The sequence below is a fragment of the Podarcis liolepis genome (assembly GCF_965112155.1).
Source record: "Podarcis liolepis genome assembly, chromosome: 17".
In the NCBI taxonomy this organism is placed as follows: Eukaryota; Metazoa; Chordata; class Lepidosauria; order Squamata; family Lacertidae; genus Podarcis; species Podarcis liolepis.
Window position 1 is genome coordinate 7774308 of NC_139571.1, and position 24602 is coordinate 7798909.

General features: G+C 44.3%; 1 protein-coding gene and 1 long non-coding RNA gene across 2 annotated transcripts; one reads left to right on the forward strand and one right to left on the reverse strand.

The window, feature by feature from the left end:
• Positions 1-692: 692 nt before the first annotated feature.
• On the forward strand, positions 693-22684 carry DCAF15 (DDB1 and CUL4 associated factor 15). The gene is made up of 13 exons (XM_083483015.1): positions 693-950; positions 5164-5261; positions 5380-5515; positions 8490-8596; positions 9242-9378; positions 9860-10030; positions 12315-12890; positions 16196-16287; positions 17740-17868; positions 20078-20163; positions 20921-21025; positions 21553-21668; positions 22057-22684. The coding sequence occupies exons 1-13, from the start codon at positions 831-833 to the stop codon at positions 22110-22112; spliced, it is 1929 nt and encodes a 642-aa protein (XP_083339141.1). The 5' UTR covers positions 693-830; the 3' UTR covers positions 22113-22684.
• On the reverse strand, positions 18032-20078 carry LOC310697036. The gene is made up of 2 exons (XR_014520892.1): positions 18381-20078; positions 18032-18342 (listed from the first exon to the last, which is right to left on the reverse strand). It is a non-coding gene; the product is annotated as an uncharacterized lncRNA (long non-coding RNA).
• Positions 22685-24602: the final 1918 nt, after the last annotated feature.

Consider the following 24602-nt stretch of genomic DNA (forward strand, 5'->3'; position numbering starts at 1 on the left):
GGAAAAGGAGAAACCGGCAAACTCATACATCAATTCTCAAAGTTGCATAGTTGACCAGCTTGAATGGAAACAGTTCAGAGATGGGGGAGCCAAATGTCAAGGGTGTGTGTGTGTCCTGTCAGCTGAAGCCATGGAGCTCTCTTCCATTTCTCCCTCTCCTGCAACTAGATTGAATGCCCCCATTAAAGTTAAAGTCCCTTCAGGCAGAAAGCTAGCCAGAGAGCTGAGTGCTTTTATTGCCTGCGTGCTCATCTTCCATTTGCAGGGAGTTTTTGCTTGTCTTGGTAGGGGGGAATTCAGTCAACCCTCGCACCCCCTCAACTTTCTATCAACTCCTGCCTAGGTAAGGAAGGCTCCCTCCCTCCCGCTCCCTGTGGTCCTCGCTTGACAGGACCGCAGGCCGAAGCCTCGTTGCCAGGGCAACACGCACGTTTTTATTTTGCCCTATCGGCTTCCTCTACCTTGGGGGCGGGACTGAGAGCCCCTTTAAGGCGGGGCATTAAGGCACGCATCGTTTCTCATCGGCGGCAACTGAAAGCTATTTCCCAGACTGAAAAGCGGCCCCACCAATCGCAAGCTCAGCACGCGCGGCTGCAGGATTTGGAGGCAGGCAGCGGAGATGATCGGCGGCGGCGGCTGCCAATGGAGAGCGAGAAAGGAGCGCATAAGAATGCCAGAGCGCCGCGGCGAGCAAGCGACTCCTCGCGCGCGAGGCTGGCCAATGAGGAGAAGGCGATGGGCGGGGCTCCGAACGGGACGCTCGTTGGGAGGGGGGGAGGGGGAGGCTGCTTCTGTTGCTGCTGCTCTGGCGGCGGCGGCGGCGGAGGAAAATGGCGCCGAGCTCGAAATCGGAGCGGGGCGGCGGCGCGTCAGGAGGCAAGCGGGGCTCGGCGGAGTCCGGGCGCGGCGGGAGGCGGGAGCATGTGGTGAGGCAGCTCGAGCGCGTCAAGGTGAGGAAAGCGGCGGGGCGGCCGAGGCCTGGCCCTCAGCGCCGGAGGTGGAAGGCGGAGGACGGGCGGCGTGTGGGAAGCGGTGGGGTCGAGATGGGGAAAAGACCCCGCGGCGATGGAGAGGAAATCTTAAGGGCTGCGGGGAGGGGCGGAAAGAAAGGCGAGCGGGCGGGCGGGTGCGTGTGGCGGTGTTGGTGCCACGGCCGAGACCTTCCGCGCTGAAGGCAGGAAATGTCTATACTGCGTGTTCATTTATTTATTTAATAAAATGTACACACTGCTTGGTTGATTGCTTCCCCCCCACCCACAAAAAAGCACCTCAGAGCAGTTTGCAGGAAGATAAAACATGAATGTCGGGGGGGGGGCGACGACCACCTCACAAGCCTACTTTAAAGCATGCAAAAGTTAAAATGCTAAAGCAGATTAAAATTACCTCAGCTTTCATCTGGTAGGCTTGTCTAAACAGTAATGTTTTGAGTTGCATGACTACTGCTGCTACTACTACTACTACTACTACTGTTACCATTACCATTATAATGTATGTATCTATTTATATATACAACCCGCCTTTTTCCCTGACAGGGACTCGGCTGAGAACATAGGGAATAATAATTAAAAAGCAATTAAACATCAGTAGAATAAAAACTATAAATATATATGTGTGTGTGTACACACACACGTTTAGTCTAAACATACAGATGAAAACAACAATCACAGCAACAACCCCCTTATTAAAAATGGACAGTTCTCCAAAAGCTTTTTGGAATAATTTTCCTTTCCACCTGCCAGCAGAAGGACAATATGGAGGGAGCCAATTTTAAAATAAAATAAAATAGGTATTTTATGGTTTTCAAGAGTAACATCATAAACATAACATAAAAACAAAAAGAACACATAGAGTACATACTAGGAGGGAGCCAGTTTTCACTTCTCCAGGGAGGGAGTTCTAAAGTTATCTGGGAGGAGCCACCACCAAGAAGGCCTTTGTTCAATGTAAATTGGGGAAGGTGTGCATTTTTGAGGGTATGAATTGGATTTAGGGATACAAATTAGATTTTTTTTAAAAAATTGTAAGATAAATGTATGGAGATGGGATGGGAATAAGGTAGGTTATAACCATGTGAAAACACCTTGCACATAGTTGTGTATTGGGTATTGAAATCCTTGAAAGCTAACCAAGTTTTAGCCTTGAAAGCTAACCAAGTTTTAGCCTTTTCTGTTTCAACAAACCAATACACACACCCCGCTGGAATTGCTAATACTGTAGGTATAGGTGTGTGTATCAGGAGGAGAAACAGGTGTACTGGGAGAGTGAATGGCAGACTGTGATGGAAGTGCTGGAGAAGATTGTGTGACACTAGGGTGGCTGGTGAGTGACTAGGATGAGGGAATGAGCTGCTGCCTGTGGTTGGGGGTGTGCAAGGAGTCTGTGAAAGATGGTGTGGAACATTGCTTTAAGGAGGGGTGGGAAACACATGCAGCTAATAATAATAATACAAAAACCAAAACCTCAGAGTCTGCTGTAGCTGGACTTCCCACTGCCCTTCACAGGCCCATCTGCTATCAACTGTTCCAGTGGCAGCAAGTCCAGTAGAGAGGAGGATGCATGCAAGGAGCACCTCACAGCTGGCCATCCCTACCCCTCAGGGCCTTTTTACCAGTAACTGCCCTGTGGGAAGGATCCTGATTACTTTTATGCATTGTTTGTTATGTTGTGGTCCTTATTCATTCATTTATAAAAATGCAGTTTAATATTACTTTTAAGCCATCTTGTCAAATTTGTATGTAAGGTGGAATATAAATAATTGAAATAAATAAATAGTTTTGTGTGTGTGATGAAAGCATTAAGAATTCTTCCACTAAAAGATTATTTATCTATGAAAGTGGATAGTTTGGTGGAGGTGAATGGTGTATGGAGGTATTTCTGGCTGTGTTGGCCTGCTTTACCATCAAGCTAATCATGTGACCTTTGGCTAGTCGTTCTTCTGTCTGTCTGATTTACCTCATTGGGTTGTGTGCAATATTCGAAACTCCCATTGTTCTAGGCGCATTTTGTGACAGGGAATTTCATTAGCAGGAGCAGCTTCTGAGCTCTGGGCACAGTACTGCACCTAAGATTTCAGATTAAAACTGCAGAGTGGAAGGAAAGGAGGACCGTTTTTGCCTCCCCACTTCCAGCTACTCTCTGAAGAGACCCTCTTGAGAATATTAGGGGGATGGGCGGAGGAAGGATTAGACCATGTGGAAAATGAATATAATATTTTAGCTGCAGTTCATTGATTTTCAGCTTTGTATTCTTGTTATAAAAAAAGCGCACCTAGGCATTCCGTTGTTGCTCCCATAACCTTGGTTTAAGGTGTCCTTTAGTTCCTAGCTTTCATATCTCAGTTTCTAACACTGGTTGTGTGGTTCTGGGTAAGACAAAGATGTTGTAATCTACAGGCGCATGTGTAGGGAAAGAGCAAGCATATTGAGAGAATGTGAAGTAGTATTGTGATGGAAGGAACAAAAAATTGGGGAGGATGTAAAATTAATATCATAGAGGGGGTTATATTTTTTGTGAGTTGCAGAGACCAGTGGCATTCAGATTCATAGTTAGTGGACAACCGAGGACAGATCATCTGTTCCCAGCCATTTTTCCTCTTCTGCAGATATAATTTACAGTGGTACCCCGCAAGACGAATGCCTCGCAAGACGGAAAACTCGCTAGACGAAAGAGTTTTCCGTTTTGGAGGTGCTTCGCAAAACGAATCTCCTATGGGCTTGCTTCGCAAGACGAAAATGTCTTGCGAGTTCCTGCGGGTTTTATCCCCTTCCCCCCCCTTTTTCTAAGCCGCTAAGCCACTTATCAGGTGATCCGATAAGACGCTAATAGCGCTAATCCGCTAATCCATCAATGGGCTTGCTTCGCAAGACGAAAAAACCGCTAGTCGAAGAGAATCACAGAACGGATTCTTTTCGTCTTGCGAGGCACCACTATATTATTAATCTTTTATGTTGTGGCTTGTTGGATTAAGTACTTCAAAGCTTTATTGTCCTTTGCTTTGCCAGTCTTTTGGGAAGCCTTCTAATAAAGAACATAATTTCTTTGCTAGATTGAACCCAAAGCCTTCTAATCCAGCAGTCAGATGCTCCTGGAAAACTTGCAGACAGGGCACATAGAGGATGGGTAACAACAGGAGGTTTTCCTCAGCACCTGTTAATCAGATTTATATTACATCTGTACACAGAGGTTCCTTTTTATTGTCGCTAAATGCATTTGGTCAGACCTATTCTCTGTGAGCATGTAAAATTACTTATGAAAGCAATCTATTGCTATTGCTGCTGTTTTCTGTAAAGCCATATTGTGCTGTGTGAAGCCACGTTACTTTTTTCAATTTAGTTCCCCACCCCCTTTTCTAAAGTAAGCAAACCATTTTCAAAGCATGGGTTATGATTAAAAAGGTGGCTTCCTTCAACCACAATTTTTGGATCATATACAGTCGTACCTCAGAAGTCGAACGGAATCCATTCCAGAAGTCCATTTGACTTCCAAAACGTTCGGAAGCCGCATCGGACGTTCAGGTTCCAAAGAACGTTCGCAAACTGGAACACTCATTTCCGGGTTTGCGGTGTTTGGGAGCCAAAACATTCGACTCACAAGGCGTTCGGCAACCAAGGTCCAAGGTACGACTGTATAATGTAACCCAGAGTTCTTTGAAATGAAACAAAGTGTTAGCTGCGTCCTCCTTATGTCTGCTAAAGTGAAGGAAGAGAAGAGTGTGTGAGTCTCATTCCAGCTTATGCATTTAACACTAAACCATAGTTTAATGTTGAGTGCAAGCCAGCTATTGGGTCGTTGGCACCTGCTATCACTCCTTGTTCCTTTAACACCAGAGCAAAGAGTATAAGTGAGAAGTTGGCCACTTTAAGTTCATTCCTATTCATTTGTGCCATCTTGATTCTTGAGTGGGGCAGTGATATTCATGTGCAACTAGAGGTATAGCTCATCTGTGATGTAAGGTTTGCAGTTGATTTCTGTTAAGAATCAGTGACTTGTCAGGACCACAAAGATGGCACCAGATGCTTCTGCCGCTGATTAAGCCCCATTAACACCCATGTAACTCTAATGTGGCCCACTCCCCCTTTTGACCATTTGAGGTACTTTGTACATTAGATATGGCCTTGAGATCTTTAAGAGAACCTTCTTTACTGTCTTTGATACCCCTTGCAGATCAGTGGACAGCTCTCACCTCGCCTCTTCCGTAAGCTACCACCAAGAGTTTGTGTATCTCTGAAGAGCATTGTTGATGAACATTTCTTGTGTGCAGGGTAAGACTATGTCCCTCATTCTGTGATGAACTGTCATTGTGCTGGCTATTCCTTAGCTGCATGGGTGGTCATTCTACACATGGACCTGATAGTCTTAATTTGGCATTTTTCTTTGCAGGCACATTTTCCTTGGCTTCTCTAAGTGTGGGAGATACGTCTTGTCCTACACCAGCAGCAGTGGTGATGATGATTTCTCCTTCTATATCTACCATCTCTATTGGTGGGAGTTCAATGTCCACAGCAAACTAAAAATGGTATGGTTCAAGCTGCATATGATGGGTATGGAATTGAGATCTCCCCCTTGTTGTGAGTTAGGGGAATTAGCTTGGGGAATTCACATGGGGAATTAGCACAACTTGCCTTGTTATTGGTGGAACACTGTGGAAGGCACTTGGAAAACTTCAGGTAGTGGGAAATCAGGATTCAGGGAGAGTATTTTGCCTTGCAAGCAGGAAATAGTATGATCTTTGGGCCATACTTGAAGTTGGATCCCATCAAATAGCTGGGTCAGGCGCGCCAATTCTAGGGGGCGAGGTGTCTTCGGCTCCCTCAATATTTGTTTGAAGGGGGCCCAGTCCCTCCATGCTGCAAGGGCTGGTGCAGCCTTGCAGAAGGCTGCACGGTGTCGTGAGATGTGTGTGATGTCGCATGACACACACCTCCAATCTTCGGGGCAACTTGGTGCCTCCGAGCTGGGTGTTCACTGATTTGCAAAGCGTGTGAACTTTAGTTCTCATGTGTGATTGCGTCCTGTCTGACAGTTTGCTAGGAAGGATTAACACATCTGTTGAAGCCAGTGTAGAATAATACATTTGCCCTTACATACTTGCAGTACTTGCTTATCACAGGTATACAGATTGCTTCTTGATACCCAAGCACCTAAAAGCTGAAATTTATCAATCTGGCTAACAGACTTTGCAGATAATTTATAGGTACAGAAACAAGTGTTAGTAATCTGTTTTTGGCAAGGGATGTAGTTTCTTTTTTGTGGGGTAGTGGATGCCATTTTTTGTGCTGATCACAAAACCTCTGTGCACTCCTGGGGCACATGTATTCTCTTATCAACCTAGACCAATTATAGTTGTGAAGATATACTTAAGAGCATAATAGCCCTGCTAGGTTAGACCAAAAGCCCATCCAGTTCAGTGTTCTGTTCTCACAGTGGCCAACCAGGTTCTGTGAGAAGCCCAGAAGCACTAATGAGTTGGGCTGACTTCATTGGCCATGCTGAGGCTGTCTCAGATGGGCTAGCTTGGACTTTATGGTTACCAGGACAATCATGGGGTTGCATCATTTGCCCAGTACACCATTAGCCCAGCCCATGAGGCCAGATATACCCTTGACCTGGTCTTTGCCACAGAACAGATTGGTAATACTCCATTGTGAGTTGGTTGTCATGCATGGGTTGTATCCTGGTTGCTTTTGGGTTGAATGCACCTACTTCACTCTATTAGTGGTGAGGGCATTGAGATAGTCTGTCTGTGGAGACTTATGGAATCTGATGGATTCATGAATGCTCTGAGGAATTTTCTGTCTGTTGCTCCTGTTGCTTCAGGAGGGCTGTCGGTAGAGCATAGCTGGTGTAAATCTTTGAATCTGACAGAAAACAAGGGAGAGTGCATTAATGCTCTCCATGTGGCAGCAAAGGCAGATAAAACTGATTACTTTGGCACCATTGCTTCTGCATGACTAGCAGAGCTTCCAGTGGTGAATAGATTTTTTTGTTACCTGGCTGGTAGAGCATCTCTCTGACACCCTTGGAAGCCTGCTTTGACCATTTTAGGGATAAAACGCATTTGGACTTTGCCCCCTGCTTTCCTCCACTCCACGTACCCCTAAATCTGTTCCAGGGGTTCCCTCAACCCTCTGGAGCAGATTTGAAGATGGCATGGGGGGAGGAGAGGGGCTCAAAGTCCCAGTGCAACAGCAGAAATCCTTGTACTGCCTCCTGCTAATGCAAGGGGTTAGTTGAATCTTGCCCTAGAAATTGCATGAAAGCATGAATGTGTCTAGAAGACCCTGGTGTTGCAGTAATGTTAATTTAAGTTTATTTGGGACCATTGCCCTTATTTTCCTCATGATTCAGGCTACTTCTGATTTTTGCTGTACATCTTTGCTCACAACACCAGTAACCTTTGAACTCATGCCCCATTCTGACACTACCTTTACTCCCCTCTCCGCACTTTTTGTATTAAATTGTATAGATGTTTGCTTGCTTTTGTTTATTCTGATTTTGTAATCAATAAATTTGATTATGAATCAAAACATCTCCATTGGCAAAAAGTTGAGTTGAGGTGCAAAGAGAAAGGCAGTTTGGTTTCCTGGTTGGCTTTCTAAAAGGACTAAACAAAACAAAGAATAATACATTTCCCGAAGAATTCTCTTCACCCAAAGATTTGTGGGGAGGTGGGGTGAAGTGGAGGCTAAAGTCTTCTGGGGGAAAATTCCTTTCTCAGTGGAGCGATGGAAGGAAAGGATGAAGGGAGCTTATCAGCTTCAGAGGGCAGGTCTCCTTTTACAGATAAGGGTGGGAAGCCAGTATGGCTTGGGTGCCAGAGAGATGAGCTGAATAACTTTTGAGTAGATCTCACTGCCACCTTATTCACTTAGGTGACCAATGGTAAGGAGGCTGGTGACCTCCTGAAGTGATGCTAGTACTAGGGTACCACAAAGGTACTAGAGGGATCAAGCAGGCAGTGAAGAGTAGAAAGGGGGTGGGAAACAAAGCAAGTTTTCACAAAGCAAGCCAGAGTCTGATCACCTGTGGGACAACTCATAGTTTTTAGTTTGCTTAAAAACAACCAACAAACCTCATGGCTTAACATGATGTGTGGTTGGCCACTGAGAATAGATGGGCCTCCTGTTCCGCAGAGCTCTTATGTTCTTATGAAATGCACCAAATTTGGCAATGCTGGTGTTCTGCATCAATCGATGTTAAGTCTGGATTAATTATGTTTATATATGAGTATAAAATAGCGATCTTCACATATCTAGAAAACCCTTTTGAACTAAGGTTTAATCACAGAAGGTGCTTACTGTTTCCTCCATGAATTAATACTGTACAGCTCCAAACCATTAATTGGTTGGGTACTAATGGGACTAATTTGTTGGATACAGGTTTTAAGTGTATCCTCCTTTTTTCCGTGGGGGTCATCTATTTCTAAGTCTCTTTTCTGAGGCCCAGGTGGGATTTCTGAAGTTTTACCAAGTGTCCTGCTGCTCCTTCAGGTACGTCAGGTTCGATTGTTCCAAGATGAAGAAATCTACAGTGACCTCTACTTGACTGTATGTGAATGGCCCAGTGACTCCTCCAAGGTCATCGTTTTTGGTTTTAAGTATGTTTCTTTCAATGAAACTTGCTTTTGAGATTGAGTGCGATATCTGCCAGTTGAACTTCCCACATTTCCATAAGAATCAGGAACTCATTATACTTGCTTGAGGCATTATGGATTACTGCTTATTGTATTCTGCCTTTTAAGGGATGCTAAAAATCAGGAAAGGTATTGGTGTCTTTACAAATTATTTAACTGACGTGGCCCCTTACTTTGAGTCATTGAATCAAGCAAAAGGGTTGTGTCAGTTCCAGAGTTTGTCAAGACATTATTACGTTTTCTGAACCAAGGGTCTCTTGGTTCCATGTTGTTCTAAGTAGAGCTTGGAGCTCCAGATAAAACAGACGCCAGCAAGAATTCAGTTTAAGAGGCTGTTCCTTTGCTGTTGAATGAGTTAGTGTGACTATGGAAAAGGATCATAGCTTAGTGGTGGAGCACACACTTTTCATGTAAAAAGTTGCTGGTGCAATCCCTGGAAACCTCAGATAGAGCAGGGAAAGTCTCCTGGTTGTGATGGTGGGGCACTGCTGTCATTCAGGGTGGTCACTTCAGAGCTTGAACAAAGGATGGATGGATGGATGGATGGATGGATGGATGGATGGATACATGAATTTCCTCCTCTGAAAATTGCCCCTTCTCTCCTGGTAGTACCCGTTCAGCCAATGGCCTGCTCATGAACATGATGATGAGTGATGAAAACCATCGGGATATCTACATTAGTACAGTTGCTATGCCTCCTCTTGTGCACTGTCCCAGCTGCAGGGACATGGCCATTGCACATCCAGGTGAGTGGCCTATTGCTGGCAAAGTGCCCTAAATTAATAAACTTGGAAGGACTGATTGAAATGTTTAGTAGGATAGCTAAAGCAGTAATAATTGCACCAGTAATCCAGTGTGGGGAAATGACAGGATTCACATCATTAGAAAGAATACTTCTGCTCAATGTAATTTTCCTAAAATATTTTTGTATTGCATGCATTTCCAGTTATTAAAATGTGGCAGTCACCAAAAGTTCCTTTTTATGAAACCAATAATCACTGTCAAACATTGAAAAATCATGGCCATTGAACTTTTGTTTCTAGCCATAAAGAACTTGTTTAGTTTTAGAGCCATCCCAATTCCAAGGCTCAGGTTATAGTTTCATATTCTTTCTGAAGAGGTGCCAATTGTTCTTCTCTAGAAATTCAGAAAACAACTATTTACTCTTCCGCATGTTCAGAGCTTGCCATTAGTTGGTGCTGATGATCCTTTGTACATGCTCCCTAGGTGATCCAAACGCCAAATGTTTGCAGCATGGGTTCATGCTGCACACCAAGTACCAGGTGGTGTACCCTTTCCCCACATTCCAGCCAGCATTCCAGCTTAAGAAGGACCAAGTGGTGCTGCTTAATACCAGCTATTCTCTGGTGGCTTGTGCTGTTTCTGTGCACACATCAGGTAAGAGAGTATGGGGAAGTTTGTGTGTCACTTCTCAGCCTCTGGATGAGAGTCTGTGCAAGGTGAGCTTTGAGATGTACAGCCTCAAGTGTCGCATGCCTCTGTTGCTTTTTAGAACGGGGACTGCCCAGTTAAAATATTCATATGTTGAAGCTTCCTTTCATTTGGAACACTGAGAACATACCCCATTGCAATAAATTAAAGTGCTTCCACTTTTTATGTATCAAAAAGAATTCTTCAGTCCTAAAAATCTAATTCAAACTGAGGTGAACTAACTTACTGCATTTTTATATTTTCCTTCAACCCCAAGGATTTTTAGTATGGCAAACAAAATAATAAAAAGGCATTGGTGTTTAAAAATACAAAATGACAGAACATTGTTTTTACCCTCTTGGCTCTAAGTTTATACAGTTTTCAGACAAACATCTGAAAAGCATGAGCAAATGAAAAAAGGCCTATCTGGCATTGGATAAATAACGAAGTCAGTGCTAGGTGAGTCTTTCTTGGGATGGTGAAAGAGACACTGCTATTGCAAAGAAAGCCCTTTCACTGATCTGTGTTTTGCCTTGTGCTACTTCTGAGAAAGTATAGGAAAGGGTGGACTGGAAAGGTTAATGAAGGTGAGAGGAATAGGCTCTTGGAATATTTTATTTATTTCATAAAGTTTATACACTGCTTGATTATATCTTTAAAAAACCCTCGAAGCAGTTTACAGAAAGGTAACACAATAAAATCAAGAAAAATTTACAACCATACTTTAACATAACCTGAACTTTCTAAACATCTGGGTAGCCTTGTCTGAACAAGAATGTTTTTAGCAGGCGCTAAAAAGACTACAGTAAAAGGCGCCTGCTTCATATCAATAGGCAAGGCGTTCCAAAGTGTAGGTGGTGCCATACTAAATGATCAAGTTCTTACAGATGTGGAAGAGGTATTATGTGGCACCTGTAGTAGTGCCAATTTCGCCAATTGAAGTGGGCACATGGAGCAAGGTGATCGTGTAGGCAAACTAGTCCCAAGTTGTTAAAGGCTTTCTATACTAATAGCAACACCTTGAACTTGGCCTGGTAGTGAGTAGGCAACCAGTGCAGACCTCTGAGCACAGGTGTTTTATGCTGACATGACCTTGTGTTGCAGCATTCTGCACTAACTGCAGCTTCTGGATCAAGCACGAGAGAAGCTTCACTTAGAGCGCATTACATTAGTCCAGTCTTGAACTAACAAATGCATGAACTACTGTGGCAACGCTTTCCTGGTCCAGAAACGGCCATAGCTGTTGAACTAGCTGCAGTTGGGAAAAGGCATTTCTAGCCTCAGAGGCTACCTGAGCCTCCAGCCACAGAGATGGATCCAGACTCACTCCCAGACTGCGAGACTGCGCAACCCCATCCAGGGCAGGCAACTGATCAAATTCTTGGATATTGGAGCTACTTGCCCACAGTGCAAATGAAAGGTTCTATCAACATTTGTCCATCTTGGGGTAGGAAGTATTTGTCACGCTAAACTAAATTTTAGAAAGACTGTGCTGCTGCAATAAGGAACTGCCCAATTGACACTTGCATCTTTGGTCCATCTTTCCCAGTACTATTCTGTCCTGCAAATCCTTATATGGAGGTGCCAGGGATTAAAACTCCAATGCTTACTATTATTCTTATTATATATTTATTTATTTATGCCCCACCTCCTTTTTCCCTGACGGAACTCAAGGCAGCTTACAGATTAAAAACAAGAATCACTAAAAACAAAAAGTGATATTTTAAAAAACGATTGATATAATTAAAACTATATACGTATATAGTTTATGTATACATGTTTATGCAATATGTAGATGCCCCATTTCTGAACTAAACCAGTCATTGTCATAGATGTGAATTCTGCCTGAAAAAGAGGTAGGCTTGTGGACAGGATGACATCCAGCCAGTCTGTGGGAAGCAAGGAGAGCTTTGATATAAACAGCATGCAGAAAAACATAAGAAGAGTCTGCTGGGTCAGGCCATTGGCCCATCTAATCCGTCACTGTTCTCAGAGTGGCCACCCAGATGCCCATTGGAAGCCTGATTGCAGAACCTGAGTGCAACAACACTTTCCCATGCCCCTGAAACATTTTATCACTGCATCTTACCCCTTCCAAAGGGAACAGAATCTAAGATTTTAATCAGTTCTTGATATCTGACTATCTTGAAGTCATACTACTTTTGTTGGTGATTGAAAACAATGGTGCATTGGGTGCAGAAATTGCAATATATTCAGCATTTTCTAACCTTCCTTCGCTACCTTCTTTCAGATGACAGCAACTTTTGCCAAATCCTTTATGATAGGAGTCGTCAGCCCTGGTCTCCTGTTGAAGTCAGCCACACAGCTCTCATCTCACAGTGCCCTGCGGGGTTGGAAGAAGGGCTAGAAAGAGATAACTGTTACTGTCAGGGTGGAGCTGCACTGCAGCAGCCCCTTGCCGTGCCTCCGCAGGACACAGGAAACCATGTCTCCCCTGCTGTAGCTATGGCAAAGGAGTTTGTTGCGGACATCTTCCGGAGGGCCAAGGAAGCTAAAGGCACTGCCCCGATGGAAGAGGAGGCAGGCAGTGGGCTTCAGTGCCTTCTTGACTCTGATGGGGCCCTTGGCCAGGGCAGTTCAGCCTCTTGGGATCTAGGGAAGAGATTGGGGTCTTGCTTGCATGGCAGTGGCACTTGTAGCTCCACATCTCCTGGAACAGACAGCATCTCTGATGTGGATGGATCTCCCAAAGATTCACCCACTGCCAGTGCTGAACTGGAAAACCAGCCAACAGAGCCAGGCTACGTGAACTATACTAAACTGCGTTATGTCATGGAGCCCAGTGATTCTTCTGAGACAGAAGTTGGTAAGTCTCCCTTTAAAACTAAGCACGGTGTTTGGGGAAGGAGCAGGTTACAGGGTTTTGAATCTCTGGCATCTGGATCTGCAGGCATGAGCAAAGAGGCTCAGTAACAAAGCCTGCAGCTGTGCTGGTTCTTGATAGGCATCCTCTTCCCTAGAAGGCACAGTGTGTCAGGCCCATGCTTTTGTTTGACTTCCTGTATGTACAAGGAAAAGCTGTTTTCTTCAGCCTGGGGAATGTTTCCCATGCTGTCCCCGTTGTATAGCTACAAGCAGCAGTTTTCTTCTTGTGTTGGCCCTTATCTCGTGGGCTCCTTCTGAACACTCAACCAACAGTTTTGGGGCAGGCCTGGCAGTAGGACTGCATGAGATTTTTTTGCTCTTCTCTTCTGGAAATATTGTCTACAACATAGGGACTTAAAAGTTTCCATGTCTCCTATTAATGTGAAGCAGTGAGGTGGACCTATGCTGAGGCATGGAGCCTAGTTGTCCTAGGCTGAATGGGCCTTGTAATGCCAATTCTGCTAGTATTGTAGCTGATAGATCTAATTGTGACTCGTTCATAAACATAGCAAGTGGTTGTTGAAGCTCTTGAGAAGTAAGTCCATGTATAAGAGGCTAATTTTTATTTTCACTTTAAGGGCAATGGATTTGACAAAAATTTGATAATTAATATGTGACTTCAATAAGAGAATACTGAGTGTGCACGTAGGGTTTTTTCCTTGGGATAGTTTCCTAATCCTGCCTCAGTGTTAAGCAATATGTTTACAGATGTGTAAAGGAAGGAATGTGTGTACTCCGCAGGAAAAGGAAAATCAAACTGTGCCAAGGAAAGCTGAATTATGTGATCTGTGTATGCTAGGCAGAGGTGCTGTGTATACATCTTGCAAAATTTATTGGTCATAGGGAGGTCCAAAGAGCTGAGCACAGCACTGACCACTGACATCCTACTCAGCTTCTCCCCACTCCAGTGGTGGATAGAGGGTGTTCATCTGAATTCATTCACTGAGAGTCTGAAGGTCTGCATAAAGTATGAATTGGGAACAGACCTGTCTTCTGCATGCATGTATTTTGAAACATGCTTAGTCAGAAATCTAGGTGCCCTACCATCCATTGAGTCATTTTGAATGATGGTTCCATTATTGCTTCATTTTATGCCCTTGGACTGATTTAGGGTTGCAGGTCTCAACAACTCATCTTTCTGGCAAAACTAGGATGCTGCATTTCACCATGATTGCTTGGTTTTCATGTGTGCATTGTTTGGGTCCCTAGACTGGGAAACCTATTTCAGCCCAAGGATTGTGTTCCTTTCTGGGGAATCTTCCAAGACACATATGCCAGAGGTTGGAGGGACCAGAGGCAAATATAGGCAGAATGATTCATTTTACCTCCTTACAGTAGGCTGGTTTCTGTACACATTCATCTCACGCTCTCTCTGCCTCTGCTATCCAGATAGGCATTTTCAGAGTCACATTCTAGCCATGCAGAAACACGTCTGGTGCAAAGCAGGGGCAGTGAGGGGTATGGCCTGCGGAGGGGGATATACCCTGGGGAAAGTTCTGAGGGCCTGATAGAGAGGCCTGGATAGCAGCATTTTGTCCTTGGGCCTGAGGTTCCCCACCCTTCTCTGAACCAAACAGAATGGGGGATGTTGGGAACATGATGCAAGGAAAACCTTGCAGCAAATACAGTGGTGCCTCGCAAGACGAAAAGAATCCGTTCCGCGATTCTCGTCGTCTAGCGATTTTTTCGTCTTGCGAAGCAAGCCCATTGATTAGCGCTACAGCGGTCTAGCGGCTTTCCCTGATCAGCTGTTAAGCGGGTTTTTCAGCGGAACAGCTGATAGGCGGCTTAGGAAAAGGGGGGGAGTGAAAAAAACCCGCGGGGACGCGCAAGATTTTTTCGTCTTGCGAAGCAACCCCATAGGGAAATTCGTTTTGCGAAGCGCCTGCAAAACGGAAAACCCTTTCGTCTAGCGGGTTTTCCGTCTTGCGAGGCGTTCGTCTTGCGGGGCACCACTGTAGACTGTTTTGTGGCAGGGTTTGGCAAATGAAACATGATTATCTATGTTGGGGCTCTTGGCTTTGTGCTTGAGTTGGCTGTGGTGACAGATCATGGAAAATGTAGACCTTATGTCTGAAATTGTAGACTTGGCAAATGTTCAAAACATCTGACATGCAGGGGTGTGCATGTGTGCCCTGCTGCAGTGTCCCCATGTGCGTCATTCTGCATGCTCAGTCCTCAACTTGTCCCATGTTGAGGTGGGGGGGAGTCTTCAGGGGGGCTGTACTCATTTTACTTGAACCCGAGTGAATTCCCTTGCACAGTTGGGAACCTGCTTTATCTGGGTCACCAGTCATGTGGAGGGCTCTTCTCCCACTCAGATGAAGTAACATAGAAGCCCCCTGCAGACCACCCCTTGCAGCATGAGGAGGTTTGCAAACTAAAGGAGGATTTGCTACATGTACAAGGAAATTGGACGTGGGAGTTGTGTACATGCCCTTGCCGTTGCCCACATTTAAAAGCATTTGGGTGTTAAGACACTAAGTATGCCTTATCTTTTCCTCTTGGATGGTTGTGCCTCTGTGAATCATCCACTTTCCACGAATCTGTACAATCTGTAGAATTGTAGAGTTGGAAGGGGCCACACGGGTTATATAGTCCAGTTTGCCTACAATGCAGGAATCTTTTGCTCAAATCCATGACCCTTGAGATTAAGAATATCATGCTGTACTGACTGTTGAAGCAGATTCAGTTTTAGACTACAAAAAGTCTGGGGTTTGGGGAAGACACCGTGCCTTGCTGCTGTAATTTGACCAAAATGAGGAAACCTGGGTTTCAATTCCCTTTCAGGTCACAAATCTGGCTTGGTGGTTTTGCACATTGTTGTCTCTCAGTCTTGTCCACCACACAGCACATGAAATAATTTCTTATCTTTTGATTTTTTGCATACTTCCACCTGTATAGTTATAGTGATAGGGCAGTCTCCAAATTGAGAATAGAAATTTATTTATACTTATAAAATTTATTTATACTTGTAAAATGTGAAGAAGGCTAATATAATGGGGAGAGCCTTAGCCTTGCATTGTTGGAAAGATGAAAATTTCCTTTTGAAGCATCCTGTTCCAGGAGCAAAGATTCCTTTGACCCCTGATGTGCGCTCTCTCTCTCTCTCTCTCTCTCTCTCTCTCTTTCTTTCTTTCTCACTCACTAAATTTGAGCTTCTTGGACAGGTGCTTCAACCTGACATCTATTTCTTTTGACTGTGTGAGATTACCCTCTCCTTCGTCTCATTGTGTTTACTTTCAGAATATGAGGATGATAAGATCTCCTTGCCATTTGTTGTGACAGACCTACAAGGAAGAAATTTGAAGCTGCTGAAGGAGAAGGCTGTCTGTCAGGTGAGGGTAGTTTCTGGTCCCAGCATCATTAGAGAAACTGGATTTGCAGCTAGCCTAGACTTGTGATTGGTTCACTTAAACTGAACCATCTTGATTTATTTCTATTAACAAGGTGACCTAAAGTCACTGAGAGCGATTAATTTAAACTCAATCAGGTTTCCCATTACCACTTACTTCCTAAACAAAAGTGTATACTGATTACTTCGTATAACCAGAAAAAGTGTAGTTTTGTAACTAAAGAGAGGGTTGTATTCAGTGCTAGTCCTATTAAGAAGAGATTTGTTGAAGTTCATTGATCTAAGCTAGTCATGTCCACTTATTTCAGTGGGTCTGTTCCAGATAGGACTAGCATTGGATACAACCCAGAGCCTTCAATACAAATCTGTTCATCTCCCAAGATGTTTAAACCGAGAGAAGAAACTCATTCAGAAAGGTATGTGGTGTAGTCCTCTGGGGACTGCATCCCCAAAACCTGAGCACATGGAGGAATGAGCAAATAATTGAATGGCAATTATGTATGTACCAGCTCTTTGCATATGGAAAAACTAGAAAGTTGTGGAGAAAGATCTGAATCCTTCCTAATGTGTTAATTGTCCCCAGGCTGGGAATTTTGACATTGAGGAACTTTCAGACATGTGACTTCCCCCACCTACATTCTGCAATGGTACAGTCCCTAGAGGGCTGAACCTTCTCTTTTCTAATCATGTAGAATATCATACTGATGGGCCAGACAGTGTAGGAAGGCCATCACACCAGCAATACTCCACCCTAAGGGGTGCTTCCACACGGATTTGCTACACATGGCTGGCTTTTGCAATATATTACAGCTGGCCTTAGAGCCTCATCAGGGAGCAGGGAGGTTAGCAGCAGCCACATGCTCATAATATATGATGCCGGCTTAAAGGATTATTAGAGGAGCAGAATCAGTTTTCCCCCTCAACAGAAGAGTGATCTATTTGGTTACAAAATGTCCTCTCTCTAACTGGCGGTATTTCTAGTCCTAATCTGCCTTCGTCCTATGACAGTTACTGAGCTTTCTGCTGCTGAGATGTTGTTCTGACTGTTAGTGTTGGTGCACTTGGCCTACAGAACTCACTAGCAGAAAGCTGGCAGCCTTCATCCTGGCTCACTCGAACCAACTGCTCACCCATCATCTGCAACATGAAGGTCACTTATGAAAATTGCATCTCTCAACTACCCTCCAGCGCTAAAAGGGCAGCAGGTTCCACCTCAAATGAGTCTCTGGAAGATGCTCTTGGCCATTTTGACTTTCCCTGCCAAGCTTTGTTAGGATTCAAGTTATTTTAGATTCACAGTTGGGTTTTGCACATTGTAATTTTTTATGCTGTGAATGTTTGAGAATTAAGAATTGTCTCAAGGTAGCTCTGGTTCAGGGCTGGCAATGCAAATGCTTCCCCTTTCCTAAATCCACATCTTTCTTTGCCTTTCCAGGGCCAATACTTAACAGTGGAGCAACTGACTTTAGATTTTGAGTATGTCATTAACGAGGTGATCCGGAACGATGCCTCATGGTCAAAGCAGTTTTGCTCCTTCAGTGACTATGACATCGTCATTTTGGAGGTAGGACCATGTTGGGTGTATTATCGCAGTAACGGTGCCCCACTTGGGTGCAGTTTGGGCCAATGAGGAACTATGCTGCTCCTTGGTAATTTGCATCCTTGCAGCCATTGATCTTCAGACTTTATTTCCAAGGAAGGGCTTTATTTATTGTCTCTTTTATTAATTTTTGATAGCTACATCAAATCCTTTTAAAGCTAAAATGAGAGAGATGTCAACATGAATAAAATAGCCAGTGCATGTCTAGTTGACATTTATTGCTACATTGCAAGAGCCCTTGGCAATTGACCTACCTGTTTGTAATACCCTCTAGCAAACCCCAATCCCATCTTGGGTAAAAATGAGCAAGGGTCCTTTCTTTAATTTTCTGGTTAGTTGTGACTGAAGGGGAGGCTGAAACACAGTTGCGTCATTGTTTGAAAACCAGAACTCTCAATATGTTGGCCAATAGTGCCAAGCCATACTTAAAATCTTAGGCTGGTACATGTGAATTCAGTGCCAGCACATGTCATCACCTGTTTATGGCACCTCTGGATTTTCCAACTCAATAGGGCCTTTGAGTGTCTCATCCTGTTTTCAGGCATGATATCTAATTTGTACGGGAGCCTTGACTAATAAGGGGTAGCGGGAGACCTTCTTTTCTACCTCACCAAAGGTGGCTGATATGGATCCTTCCTTTTTTAAAGACAGGGATGGCCAATTGTATACCTAGTGTCTGATTATAAGGTGCAAAGCTTGCTACTGCTAGCCTTCTGCCGTACTTGAGGGCAGATACCAAAAGATTCCAACTGAGAAATGACTCTGCCCCTGTGGAGATGGTAATCTGGAAACAGTGGCTCATGTTCTCCTGTCCTGTCCCCTATATAAAGATCTGAGGAATGAGATCATTACCCCACTCTTTCTTACCATCTCAGGCCACCCATCTGAGGCCACATTGTTCTTTCTTTTATCAGATCAAAATTGTCAGACAACAGCAAGGGTTGCTAGGTTTATCGAAGGTGCAATGAAATTAAGGGCCACTATCTGAACTATCTGGGATGCGGGTGACGCTGTGGGTTAAACCAGAGCCTAGGACTTGCCGATCAGAAGGTCGGCAGTTTGAATCACCGCAACGGGGTGAGCTCCCGTTGCTCGGTCCCTGTTCCTGCCACCCTAGCAGTTCAAAAGCACGTCAAAGTTCAAATAGATAAATAGGTACCGCTCCAGTGGGAAGGTAAACGGCGTTTCCGTGCACTGCTCTGGTTCGCCAGAAGTGGCTTAGTCATGCTGGCCACATGAGCCGGAAGCTGTACACTGGCTCCCTCAGCCAGTAAAGCGAGATGAGCGCCACAACCCTAGAGTCAGCCACGACTGGACCTAATGGTCAGGGGCCCCTTTACCTTTATCTGTCTTGAACGATAATCTTGGCCAATTGATTGCCCTTTTTACCCATTGCTGTCTTTTTTATTTGTATATATTGCTTGTTTTATGTTGCTATGGCTGTTGGCTAATGCGAATAAAGTTTATCTTACCTATCTATTGTGCTACTGCTATTTACCTCTCATTTCTTGTGAGACATATCCACCAGATTGGAAGTGGTACTCTGCAACACAATCCTAAGACTGTCCCAGGCAATGATTGAAAGGGGTGGGAGAAATCCTTCTCCCACGGTACCTCACAGTTTCTTGAGCCTGTGTAGCTTGGGTTATGCCTAGCCAAGGAATTGTGTGTGTGTTGTGTTCACCAGGGAATGTGAATTCAGACCTTAATTGCTTTTCCAGGAAGAGTGTAGCCCTCGTCCCCACTTAATTCTCTCAAGAAATTAAGGGCAGAATTTACCTGCTGAGTCCCATCAGCAGAAGTTGCTTCTTGCACAGTGGGGCTTCCCTCCCCCTCATTTGCCCCCTGCAATTGGCTCTGGGTGGGTCAGGAACTCCTGGAACAGCACACAGGGGCAGGAGAAGTGGAATTGTTCCATCTGGCAAGCTAAAATGCTTGCATTGATGGAACCATTGCCTTAGTGTGATGTTGAAGCTCACCTGGTTGCTGATTTAAAGCAATAGTTAGATAGCAGAACTCTATAAAAACATAAGGCGCTGGAACAAATGACTGTCCCAAAAAGTTGTCTGTTCTGAAAGATGTTGGGTCAGCAATTCTGACCTGCTGGTCCTGCTGTGAGTACAGTGCAGTTCAGGTAGTTTGCTTTTACCAGCTGTCAACTTTGCCTTCCTAGGTGTGTCCAGAAACCAACCAAGTTATTATCAATATCGGACTCCTGCTCCTAGCCTTTCCTTCTCCTGATGAAGAGGGGCAGCTCAGGTGAGTCTCTGTCACGCCCACCTTGGGCCTCTGAATATCTTCTCTCTTTGAAGTTCTGTTGTATTAGGATTTTGACACAGAAGGACTTTTGGTAGGGGGAGAAATCTTTTGGAGTGATTTACTAGAGTAGAAGGAAGCAGAATAAGCACTAATATATAGGGCTTAAAAGTCATACACTTTGCCTGTTTTGCTAGCTCACTTTTGCATTTTGGTCTCGATTTGGATGGAGCTAAATGAATTTTTTGCAGAACCTCATTTTGTGTTGGGGGGGGGGAGAAATCAGATTTTAATGAAATTTTACCCCTCCTCAGCAACTTTTTATTTCTGATGTGACAAATGTTGTCTCGTGATTTGTCAAAATATTGCCCAATACTGCAAATAGTAACATTAATGACATTTGTCAAATAGTCAAAACCACCCAGCTAGCAAATGTTTTCCAGTATTTACTCTCAGGTAATGAAATCAGATGCAAAATACCAATCTCAGTACTTGGGCAAATACTTGGGTAATAACTAGTATGTGAAAATAGCATCTGTGGAGGATATATATTGAGAGCAAATTACTTTCAGCTGTGGTTCTGAGTATCAAGTTCTCTTCCTGGAGCCAACACCTGGGCATAGGCTGGTGGAGGTTCATCAGTTGCTGAGATTAATCTTGGAGTAATTTACAAGGTATGTCGTTGTGAGGTTGGGAAGAGACTGTTGCTTTTTGGTGTTCACAGCTGCTTGTCTAAATTGCCCTTTTCTGCTTTTCACAGGCCAAAGACGTATCACACTAGTCTCAAAGTTGCATGGGATCTGAACACTGGCATCTTTGTCACAGTCAGTGTGGGAGACCTCACAGAAGTCAAAGGGCAGACCAGGTAAGACATTGTGTGATGTGCCGTAAGGGAAATCCATCTCGGACAGCTAATTGGCTTGTTACCAGAGGTGCCCAGTGACTGGGTATATATTCAGTATTATGAACATCGTACCAAAATATCTTTTGAACACTCTCGTCCTCTCCATGTAAAACTGCATCCATTTATTTTTAATTGGCTATGCAACTTAGGGCCTGTATTGAGTACAGTTCCACCCCCTGTATTTTTGTTGTAATCCGCTTAGTTATTTTTTATGAAATAGCAGTCTCTATTTTTATAAATAAATAAAATAATTAAGGAGCTTGCTAAAGCCAACTGACACCTGTACCCATACTGCTTCACCTAAAACCGTTCCCACAGCTGAAGGGTGTTTATAGTCGCGAATGAGTAGACATTTCACGAAGCCTCAGTCTGTTGTGGATTAATGATACCAAGATGGGGAAAGAAACTGTGATTTCTTCCTTAGTACTTTGTTGGAGACCTGTTTGCAGACTGTGGATACTGATAGAACCCCATCTTTCCTCCCTTAGTGGCAGTGTGTGGAGCTCCTACCGGAAAAGCTGTGTGGACATGGTAATGAAATGGCTGGTGCCAGAGAGCAGTGGTCGTTATGTCAACAGGATGACTAACGAGGCCCTTCATAAAGGTAACTCAGCACTTTCCAGGAGGCTCCTTGGTGCCTTCCTCAAGGCATAGTGGTCATAGTTGACTGGTTATTGTTGAGGCAAGAAGCCTACTTCAAACCAGGGAGCCATCTGATGGTTTCTGTGCCCGTCAGGAGGACAACAGCACATTATCTTAGCATTTTTCTGGTGTTAGATGATGGAGGAACGCATGTATTTTTTCTAGGACACAGAAGGACTCATTCTCGCCCTTGCTGTTGCTCAGGGCTAACTTCTAAGTTTCAGCTTCTTCCTGTGCCTCCTTCCTAAATTGTAATGTGGTGGATTCTTGGAACACTCGTGCCCTTTTGTGGACTGCCTGGCCCAGATCAGTGTGTAGCTAATTTCACGTCTTCCTCCTTCCCCCTGCAGGCTGCTCCTTGAAATTCCTTGCCGACAACGAGCGTTACACGTGGATTGTCTTATGAGGCCAGGTTCAGAAGCAAAGCTTACATCAGTAGTTCATTTCCTGCCATAACTGTGTGTCACATTCAACTACCTCCCTTGTTAAAAGTTTTTAATTTCCCTATCCCTTTTGACTAGACAGTTGCCCCGATGACCTTGAGTGCATCTTAATTGATTTGTGGGTAGAACCACACCCTCTGCTTCATTGTCTCTACATGTTGGGGGGGAAATACAAGGCTGGTCCAGACGCTCTGAAAAGCCTGCCTCTCCATGTAAGGTAGTCGTACTAGTTGGGCTACACAGGCCCCAACAGAAAGCAGCTGCTTCTGTGCAGTTATGTCCATTTGTACTTGGTGAAACTGCAAGGAGACTCTTAAGAGGTGAGTCTTTTACAGGGTTTGTCCTTGGGCCCAGAAAATGAAATTATTCCGGGGCAATGATTGTTAAGGAGACCAAAACCAACTTCCCTGTTTTGAGTTTCAGTGTTTCAGGACCCCCACCCCCCAGGGGATGGGGCCGCAAATGTGTTTTTCATTCTTTTAATTTGTCTCAAGCAGGCTTTCTCTTCCCTGCAATAAACATTTAAATTTGAGAATGGCTGTTATTGTTTCATTTAATCTTTGAGAGGGAAAAATTCCCGTCACATCCAAGGCTATATTACATTGCAGCCAGAGATGGGTTTAGGGTACTTCAGCTGGTTCATCTGTATTGGGGGTCACAGCAATGATGTAGAACAGAGTATGAGAGGTGGGGCGCAGAATTTTAGTGTTGCACAGGGTGCCGCTGAAATTTGAGAGCCCAAAGTCCACCACTACTGCAGCAGCAAGGTGTGTGTATATTCCCAAAGCCACCGTCTGCAAACTTAGGAGATGCTTGTGCAAGCTCAAGATGCCTTTTTGCCTCTTTCAACGCAAGGCGATAGTGAAAATAAAGAGTGGTCCAGTTTTGCATTGTACCAGCTTAAATGTTTTGTTTACACCCTGCCTTTCTTCCATATAATTCAAAGCAATGTACAGTGATGCCTCGCAAGACGAAATTAATTCGTTCCGTGAGTTTTTTCGTCTAGCGAATTTTTCGTCTTGCGAAGCACGGTGTCGGAAAAGTTTTGGAAAAGCTTCAAAAATCGCCAAAAACCTCAAAAAAGGCTACCACACCGCGTTCTATGAGTTGCTCCTCGAAGTCAAGTCGCAACTGTATTAAGGGTGTTAAGAAAAAGGAAACAAACTTGCAACAAACGCAAGACATTTTCGTCTTGCGAAGCAGCTCAAAAACCGCAAAACCCTTTCGTCTAGCGAGTTTTTCGTCTTGCGAGGCATTCGTCTTGCGGGGCACCACTGTACACAGACTTCCTAGCGGGAGTATCAATGCCCAGACTTGCTAAGGTTCAGCAAGGTTGTATTGTATCATGCACTTTCTGACCATATTCTGTCTGCCATTAACTTCTACTTTCTCATACTATGGCACAATTTTTTTTGCTGCTTTCAAGAGGGAGGGGAGAGATCGGAGAAGGGAAGAGTGGCAAGATTCATGGTGCATTGGGGGTGGGGAGGCATTACTTCCCCACCACTGAGCAGTATTCACTTGAAATCAAAGCTGAGATTTTTTCCTACACTGCAAAGCAAATATTAGCACATTACCAGCAAAACCACTAAAAGGTTGCAGTTTCAAGGCTTTGTGTCCTGGATTTCATAGAAATTCCTCCTATACAAGTGTGAATACCTCACAGTCCTATAACTGTCAAATAGCAGCATGTTGTAAATGCCTTGGAATAAAATTGCTGCTATTTAAGAAGTCTTATTTCAGAAAAAATTGCTTGAAATTCTTTCCTGCTGGCTGGTAGACCACTCTGGCATTGCTGTCCTTCATATAGAGCTGGTACAGGACTTTTTCAGCAGCAGCTGCATGATGGTGAACAACTGAGAAATAGCAAAAGTAAGCTGAACAGGTGTCTGGTACAGTACTCTTAAAAGAGAAGACCCTATCTGCTTCTGTGTTTGACCAGCTGAAGGCAGAATACCACTTGCTGGAATCTACAGGAGGGGAGAGTGCTCTGGTGCTCAAATCCTCTTGAGGGTTCCCTACAGGTAACTGGTCAGCCACTGGGAGAACAGGATACTGGACTAGACGGGCCACTAGCCTGATCCAGTAGGCTCATCTTATGTCATCTTCCCTGTAAAGTGGCTGGTTCTAGGGCTAAGCTAGATGAAACAGGCAATTAATATGCAATATTTAAAATATAGACACTAGGAGGGAGTGTTGAGTAGAATCTGGACCATGGAGGAGCTAATCAACCCCCCCCCCCTTGCTATGGGTCTGATAAAGATCTCTCCACTTCCCACTCTAAAACGCTGAGGGGGAAGCTTGCTTCCTGGAGCTAACAGCTTTGAGAGTGCAGATGATGAAATTAAAATAGCCAGGTTTGCAGTGGCTGTAAACTAAAAATTAATGTTTACTGCTTATATGCAGTGGGTGTCCTACCTATTAGCCAAGTCGAGGTTTGTGCAGAGGATGTT

What these genes read in the sequence shown, in the direction of transcription:
- DCAF15 (XM_083483015.1), top strand. Translation starts at nt 831, where the DNA reads ATGGCGCCGAGCTCGAAATCGGAGCGGGGCGGCGGCGCGTCAGGAGGC. An exon ending in GAACATTTCTTGTGTGCAGG is followed by an intron (nt 5,262 to 5,379) that starts GTAAGACTATGT and finishes TTTTCTTTGCAG; the next exon opens with GCACATTTTCCTTGGCTTCT. An exon ending in GTCATCGTTTTTGGTTTTAA is followed by an intron (nt 8,597 to 9,241) that starts GTATGTTTCTTT and finishes CTCTCCTGGTAG; the next exon opens with TACCCGTTCAGCCAATGGCC.